This window comes from Neomonachus schauinslandi, chromosome 5, assembly GCF_002201575.2.
Source record: "Neomonachus schauinslandi chromosome 5, ASM220157v2, whole genome shotgun sequence".
NCBI classification, from domain to species: Eukaryota; Metazoa; Chordata; class Mammalia; order Carnivora; family Phocidae; genus Neomonachus; species Neomonachus schauinslandi.
Window position 1 is genome coordinate 94,904,471 of NC_058407.1, and position 8,504 is coordinate 94,912,974.

Genomic DNA, 8,504 nt, shown 5'->3' on the forward strand with positions numbered 1-8,504 from the left:
CAACTAGCTCTGTGGAGGAGTAGGATATTGGGGAATGGAATCAACTGAGTTAGATGGGGGTAGCAAGGGTAGGGCCATAAAACAAGTTGCCAGGAAGAAGAAGGGAAACCATATTCAGAGGTTAGTCAAAAACTAAAAGAAGAAATCCAAGGTCAAGGAAACTATGAATGCGTTATGGCCAAGAGTTGAGTTTAGGTTTAGGAGAGACAGGTTTGAAGACTGTGACAAGAGTAGATTGCTTAAGTGCCTAGGAAGGAGGATAAAAAAGGAAGGGAGCAAAGTTGGGGTTGAATCTGTGCTTACCGGAAAGGAGATGCACTGCAAGAGTCTTTTCTTCGATTCAGAAGTTTCTAGCAACTTCTGGGTCTTGTTCTTGGTCTCCAGAGTAATAGTGAATTTTACATCATGGGACCCCGGGCGCAGATCCAAACAAACTTTCTGGGTAGAGGGGAAGTTAAGCTGGGCTGGTACTGTCACCAGATAGTTTCTATTAAGGAAGCAAAAGGATTTCAGGTCAGTAATGATTCATTCATTCAGTGAAAAATTAAGCCCTCTCCTAAGCACTCAGCATATAGCAGTGAATTAAACAGACTGATTCCCTGCCTTTATGAACCTTATTTTCTATAATGGAGAAGCAGATGAGTAACAAATAACTCAGCCTTAAGCTGTGTACATCCTTAAACTAACCACAATTAGGAGGCCATCACTGAGAACCTACACCTAGGGTACCAGGAAGGAAATTAATTCTATTACAGAGAACAGGGTATGAGGAGTCGCCCCTTCTTTTTTTTTCTTAAAGCTTCCTTTCGGTGCCTCTGCCTTTCTCTCTGGGTAGAGGAGAAATGGAACCAAAGAAGGAACAGATGAGAAGGAAATTAAAACAAATCAGAGGTTATCTCTTCTCTCCCATATTTACATTTGAGAAAAATAGACAAAGAAGCCACCTGCCCTAAATCAACTCTGACACCAAGCACTTACGGGAGATATTTTTCTGCAATGGCTGGTGATAGGGTCAATATTCCTAGAAGGAGCTGAGTCCACATCCTTGTGGGTGAGATTCCTCAAGAGCAGGAACCAGAAGTCTGCGTCCCTGCTATAACATATATATAAACCACACAGGGTGTGGCGCTTTGATTAATGCTCTAGCCAATCACCTATTGGAGCCTCAGGCTAAGGTGGTAACCCCGGCTAGGACTTCTGTACACTTCCTCAAATTAATTTCTCCCTGAAACATTCATACTGGCTCAGCCAGTCCTTAATACCTATTCTGGGAGAAAACCCAGGGTTGAGTATTCACAGCGGTAATGCTCTCAGAATAAATTTTGGACTCCTCCCTTTTTTTCTGATTTCATTCCAAATTTCCATCCATATTTGATCTTTGTTCTCTTTTTATTATTAAGACATACTTGGGAACACAAGTATGGGAACAGTTATCAATAGAAAAGCAGTATATCGGGGCACCTGGGTGGCTCAGTTGGTTAACCGTCTGCCTTCGGCTCAGGTCATGATCCCAGCGCCCTGGGATGGAGCCCTTCATCGGGCTCTGTGCTCAGCAGGGAGCCTGCTTCTCCCTCTCCCTCTGCCGGCCTGTCTGCCTACTTGTGATCTCTCTCTCTCTCTGTGTCAAATAAATAAATAAAATTAAAAAAAAGAAAGAAAAGCAGTATATCTTTTATCTAGTTGGGAATTAAAAAAATTAATACTACTCAATATTCTTGTGACTATGTGGAAATAGGGACATATACACTTCTTATAAAAGTATAAATGGACAACCTTTCTGAAGGCAATTTCACACACATCAAAACCCTTTCAGATTTCTATGACCCAGCACCTCCTATATTGGAAATGTTTCTTAACGAGGGCAGAGAGCATGCATGTATGCAAAAGATGTATCAACCCTAAGTTTCTTCACTGTATTCTTTATAACGGGGAGACTTGAATGCTACCTGGGGTGTAAATTAGTGAGGATACTTTCTGGAGCAATGAACAACCCAAATCAAACCAACTTAAACAAGAAAGAATTTTTGGTAATGGGTGGATCAGACATGAAAAACCAAAGGAACTAAAGAAACTGGAAACGTTATGGCCTGAAATTAGGCACTGATGCTGTCAGGACTCCTTTCTCCCACTCTTTCAGTCCCACTGTGCACAGGATTTCCTTGAGGTAGTGAAGAAGGAGCTGGGAATCCTTCCACAACTCTATGATCCCAAGAGACAGAAATTTCTCATCTAAGCCAAGAGAATTTTTTTTTTTTTTAATTTATTGATTTGAGAGAGAGAGAGACAGCGGGAGAGGGAACACAAGCAGGGGGAGTGGGAGAGGGAGAAGCAGGCTTCCCTCTGAGCAGCGAGCCGGATGCAGGGCTCGATCCCAGGACCCCGGGATCATGACCTGAGCCGAAGGCAGACGCTTAACGGACTGGGTAACCCAGGCGCCCCTCAAGAGAAATTTCTGAAAAAGGATTTTCTCCAACCGGCTCTCCCACCGCCGCCGCGGCAGGTCGCAGCAGCTCGGGCGGCGGGAGGCGCGGCAGCGGCCAGGAAGCCCAGCTTCGCGAAGGCTCTCGGCGCACGCGGGGCCCGCAGGCACCCGGCACGCGCCCGCCCAGCCGCCACGATGCCCAAGAGGAAGGTCCCCTCCGAGGGGGCAGCGAAGGAGGAGCCCAAGAGGAGGTCGGAGAGGTTGTCAGCTAAACCTGCTCCTGCAAAAGTGGAAACGAAGCCAAAAAAGGCGGCAGGAAAGGATAAATCTTCAGACAAAAAGTGCAAACAAAGGGGAAAAGGGGAGCAAAGGAAAAACAGGCTGAAGCGGCTAACCAAGAAACGAAAGAAGACTTACCTGCAGAAAACGGAGAAACTAAAAATGAGAGTCCAGCCTCCGATGAAGCAGGAGAGAAAGAAGCCAAGTCTGATTAATACCATAAACCATGTCTTATCAGTGGTCCCTGTCGTCCTTCTTGTACACTCCAGAGGAATATTTTTATCAACTATTTTGTAAATGCAAGTTTTTTAGTAGCTCTAGAAACATTTTTAAGAAGGAGGGAATCCCACCTCATCTCATTTTTTAAGTGTAAATGCTTTTTTTTAAGAGGTGAAATCATTTGCTGGTTGTTTATTTTTTGGTTCAACCGGGAAATAATGGGATATTGAATGTGGGAGGCTTTGATTGTCTTGGGGTCAGTTCAACATTCCATAGATGGGGTAGTTTTTATATCCTATAATACCAAGCATGCTAAATGGCAATTTGGAGTCAGCCATGCATTTACTATGTCTTGAATACTTTAAATTACTTCTATTCCCATGTTGTTTTTGGTAGAATTGTTTCCTAAAGTAAACCACTCGTAGATCTTGGCTCTCCCGGTCAGAATTCTTGGGCACTCTGTAACATCTTGGTCATAGTAGTCCAGTTTTCCTAGTAACTCTGTTAATGTGCTGTGCAAGATTGAGAATTTGAGCATGTAGTGTATATGATATTAAATTGTGAATTAATGGAACTTAACAATGTAACAGTGTATCAGCATTTGAAGATCTTGGTACTTGATATACTGTTAAGGACAATTTGCCTCCAAATTTTAAGCTGGAAGGTCACTGGAATAACTTTTAGAAAAGAATCACAACTATGTGATTTTTAGATTTTCGGTGCGTACATTAAGAATTGTGTACAAATCGAAATGTCTGTACTGGTCCTCAAAACAACCAATAAAAACTCAACTAAGAAAGGAAAAAGAAAGGATTTTCTCCCTCCTTCTCTCACATGCTCACCTCTGAATTAATCACTGTAGCCAAGATACAACAGGGTGGACCTGGGTCATTCTTATCACCCAGAGGCCAGTACAATGAACTACTGTGATTGGCAACCCCAAAAAGACACATGGAATTGGACAGGAGGGGGTTCTCTAAAGAAAGGAGTCCACTGCTATAGGAAGTGCACTGGGGTAAAGATGCTGGGAAAATCAAATGTTAAGTCTATTACAATGCCCGATAATTTAAATTTGGTTGAAAAAATGGTTATATTAGGGCGCCTGGGTGGCTCAGATGGTTAAGCGTCTGCCTTCGGCTCAGGTCATGATCCCAGGGTCCTGGGATCGAGTCCCACATCAGGCTCCCGGCTCAGCGGGGAGCCTGCTTCTCCCTCTGACCCTCTCCCCTCTCGTGCTGTTTCTCTCTCGCTCGCTCTCTAAAAAATAAATAAAATCTTTAAAAAAAATGGTTATATTAATATAAAGCAACAATACACAGCCATTAAAAATAATATTTTCATGACAAGGGAACTGTTCGCAATACTAATTGAATGGCATGGTGGAGAAGAGGGAATATGATACAAAACAATATGTAGGAAGCTCCACTTCCACTAAGGACGTTAAAAACAAAAACAAAAAACTGGAAAGAGCATCTTTCCCTCCCTGATAGTAAAAAAAGCCAGATAAACTGCAAAATCGTAACTTTTCTTGAACCAAAAAGTTGTATCTGAGAGCTGAGCAGAGGTTGCCAGTTAACTAAGTAGCCTAAAATCCAAGGAGGCACAGTTCCTTTTGAGAAGAAACTGTGTGTTGAATTGTCTCAGCTGTGCCAGAACATGGAAGGTATTTGGGCCATCATAGAAGCAAGTAAGAACACAGCTAAGATTTTAATGAATCACTAAAGGTCTAGTGTGGGCTAGAATAACAACAAAGAATCTCTGTGTGCCACACGGAAGCTTGTACTTATTTACAGGTTCTCTTCCATGGCCTTTATCAAGTGCTCATAAGAAAGACTGGATACAGAATGAGACTGAAAAGAGCCTCCCATAGTAGTATAGACATAGACGGTAGTATTATCTATCCCATAGGAAAGGCCCTAGCTGCCCAAACTTTTTTCAAAAGGTTTAAGACTCTGGGGAGAAGCAGTAAATAATGTTGCCCTGATCGTTGCACAGGTAAAGACCCACTGTTGCCAGGGGAAGGAAGAAGAAGAAGAAGAAGAAGAAGGACAAGGAGAAGGAGGAGAAGGAGAAGAGGAGGAAGAGGAAGAAGAAGGAGGAGGAGAAGGAGGAGAAGGAGAAGAGGAGGAAGAGGAAGAAGGAGAAGAAGAAGGAGAAGGAGGAGAAGGAGAAGAGGAGGAAGAGGAAGAGGAAGAAGAAGGAAAAGAAGAAGGAGAAGGAGGAGAAGAAGAGGAGGAAGAGGAAGAAGAAGAAGAAGAAGAAGAGGAAGAAGAAGAAATAAACCTACCCCACAGGGAAGGAAAAGAAACAGACCTCAGTGCAGAATTCTATACCCTTACTTTCAGAGGTTTCCTGAGACTAAAGGAAGGACAGGAAAATCTTTCCCACACAAGACCTGCCATAGACACAAAGCAGAGTGTGATTGGGAGTAGAGGCAGTAAGAAAAATCTCATCCTCCAAGGCCCAGACATATAAACTACCTACGACTGAGGATGAAAAGGACAAGAGAGAACGACTGCACCTTCTCACCAGCACCCCGGCAAAAAACATAAGTAGCAGCAGTCCACCACTGGCAGAGGGGCAAGAATATGGAGAGACCACCTCTGTGGTGCCTATAATGTATATAGGGAAGGTTGAGAGCTGAAAGTGGAAAACAAACATTGAGAAAAGCCTCCAGCATTCCAGGCCCTACCCTAAGTACAAGGCATCATAAGAGGAATTTGAAGCTTATGGTACGCTAAAAGAGCAAACCCTAAATCTGCCTCATTTTAACTAGAATGACTCCATCTACCATGTTAAACTGCCTGAGAAGACATGTGTCCCTTTCTAGGCATAAAGGCTATTTGCCTAATCTCCCCTGTTTTGCACAAGATATCTGGCATTCAGTCAAAAATTATATGTTGGGGTGCCTGGCTGGCCCAGTTAGTAGAGCATGAAACTCCTGATCTCAGGGTTGTGAGTTTAAGCCATGTTGGGTGTAGAGCTTATTTAAAAAGAAAAAAATTATATGACTTACAAAAAGAAGATGATGACAACAAAGACAACAATGGTGACAACGCCCTGTGAAGATCAAAGTAACTGACAGAGTCAGACTCAGAGATGATATAGGTGTTAGATCTATTCAAATGGGACTTTAAAATGGCTAGAAGCGGGGCTCCTGGCTGGCTCAGTCAGTACAGCATATGATTCTTGATCTCAGGGTTGTAAGTTTGAGCCCCTCATTGGGTATAGAGACTACTTTAAAATAAAATCTTTAAAAAAATAAAAATAAAAAATAAAATGGCTAGAAGTAATATGTTAAGGAATGTAATAAAAAAGGTGGACAACATCCATAAACAGATGGGAAATTTCAGCAGAAAGATGGAAGTGATAAAGTCAATTAGAAATACTGAAAATAAAAAAATAAGGTATCAGATGAGCAGCTCCTTCTTCAGGTTCATAAGTAAACTTGACACAGCTGAGAAAATAATTAACCAATATCTACCTTATAGATAGGTCAATAGAAATTATCCAGCTGAAACACAAAGAAAAAAAGGTGGAAAAAATTTAACTTCATCAAAAAGGCAAGAGGTAACAAATACTAGCTTGTACGTGGAGAAAAGGGAACACTTGTGAACTGTTGATGAGATTATAAATTGGTGTAGCCACCATGGTAAACAGTATGGAGGATCTTCAGAAACTTAAAAATAGATCTATCATATACTCTCACAATTCCACTTCTGGGACTATATCCAAAGGAAATGAAATCACTAACTTGAAAAGATATCTGCACCCCATGTTCATAGCAACATTATTTCCAATAGCCCATACATGGACACAACCCAAGTGTCCACTGATGGATGAAAGGATAAAGAAGTTGTGATATATAGGGGCGCCTGGGTGGCTCAGATGGTTAAGCGTCTGCCTTCAGCTCAGGTCATGATCCCAGGGTCCTGGGATCGAGTCCCACGCTGGGCTCCCAGCTCAGTGGGTAGTCTGCTTCTCCCTCTCCCTCTGCCTCTGCCTATCCCCCTGTTCATGCTCTCTCTTTGTGTCTCTCTGTCTCAAATGAATAAATAAAATCTTAAAAAAAAAAAGTTGTGATATATATATGTGTACACACACACACATATGAATATTATTTAGCCATAAAAAAATGAAGAAATCTTACCATTTATAACAGCATGGATGGACCTTGAAGGCATTATGCTAAGCAAAATAAGTCAGACAGAGAAAGACAAATAGTATATGAGTTTACTTTTATGTGGAATCTTTTTTAAGATTTTATTTATTTATTTGACAGAGAGAGACACAACGAGAGAGGGAACACAAGCAGGGGGAGTGGGAGAGGGAGAAGCAGGCTTCCTGCCGAGCAGGGAGTCTGATGTGGGGCTCGATCCCAGGACCCTGGGATCATGACCTGAGCCGAAGGCAAACGTTTAATGACTGAGCCTCCCAGGCACCCCCCTTTTATCTAAAAAGCAAAACAGGTGCCTGGGTGGCTCAGTCAGTTAAGCATCCGACTCTTGATTTTGGCTCAGGTCATGATCCCAGGGTTCTGGGATCGAGCCCCGCATCAAGCTCCCTGATCTGCGGGAAGCCTGCTTCTCCCTCTCCCACTCCCCCTGCTTGTGTTCCCTCTCTCGCTGTGTCTCTCTCTGTCAAATAAATAAATAAAATCTTAAAAAAAAAAATTCTCTCTCTCCCTCTGCCTCTCACCGCCCCCCCACTTCCACACTCACATGCACACTCTCTGTCTCTAAAAAAGCAAAACAAAACAAAACAAAACAAAGCTCATAGAAAAAGAGATTATACTTGTGGTTACCAGAGACAGAGGGGAAGGGAAGGGGAATTGAAGGATGGTGGTCAAAAGGTACAAACTTCCAGTTACGTGATAAATACATACTAGGGATGTAATGTACATCATGATGACTGTAGCAAACACTGCTGTAGGATTTATAGGAAAGTTATTTTTTAAATTAATTTTATTTTTATTTTAAGTAGGATTCATGCCCAATAGGGGGCTTAAACTCATGACCCTGAAATCAAGAGTCACATTCTTCACCAACTGAGCCAGTCAGGATCCCCAAATAGGAAAGTTGTTAAAAGAGTAAATCCTAAGAGTTCTTTCTCATTGCAAGGAGAAATGTTTTTTCTTTTTTCTTTTTTTCTTTTTACTGTATCTATATAAGAAGATGGATGATGGATGTTAGCTGAACCTTTTATGGTAATCATTTCACAATATATGTAAATCAAACGATCATGCTTTATGCCTTAAACTTGTACAGGGATGTATGTCAAGTATTTCTCAGTAAAACTGGAAAAAAAATCGAACAGTATATCCAAAAGCTGCAGGAACATATCAAATAGTTTAAAATATATCCTAGAAAGAGAAGAGAGAAAGAACAAGCAGAAGAAATGTTTGAAGAGATAACAGGTGAGAATTTTCCAAAAATAATAAAAGACATCAAACAACAGATCCAAGAATCATAGAGAATTCCAAGCAGGATAAATGCCAAAATAAAACACACCTAGGAGTGCCTGGGTGGTTCAGTTGGTTAAGCGTCTGACTTTTGATCTCAGCTCAGGTCTTGATCTTAGGGTT

The 8,504-nt window shown here is 41.8% G+C and overlaps 1 protein-coding gene and 1 pseudogene across 1 annotated transcript in view; one reads left to right on the forward strand and one right to left on the reverse strand.

Annotated features, from left to right (window-relative positions):
- Positions 1-1,043, reverse strand: part of A2ML1 (alpha-2-macroglobulin like 1) — a 38,057-nt gene extending 37,014 nt beyond the window's left edge. The window contains exons 1-2 of the mRNA XM_021690430.1: positions 979-1,043; positions 304-487 (exon numbers count right to left, since the gene is read on the reverse strand). Coding sequence (XP_021546105.1) covers positions 304-487; positions 979-1,043 — 249 coding nt within the window. The remainder of the gene's footprint in view (positions 1-303; positions 488-978) is intronic.
- Positions 1,044-2,617: 1,574 nt separating this feature from the next.
- Positions 2,618-2,916, forward strand: LOC110581066 (annotated as a pseudogene).
- Positions 2,917-8,504: the final 5,588 nt, after the last annotated feature.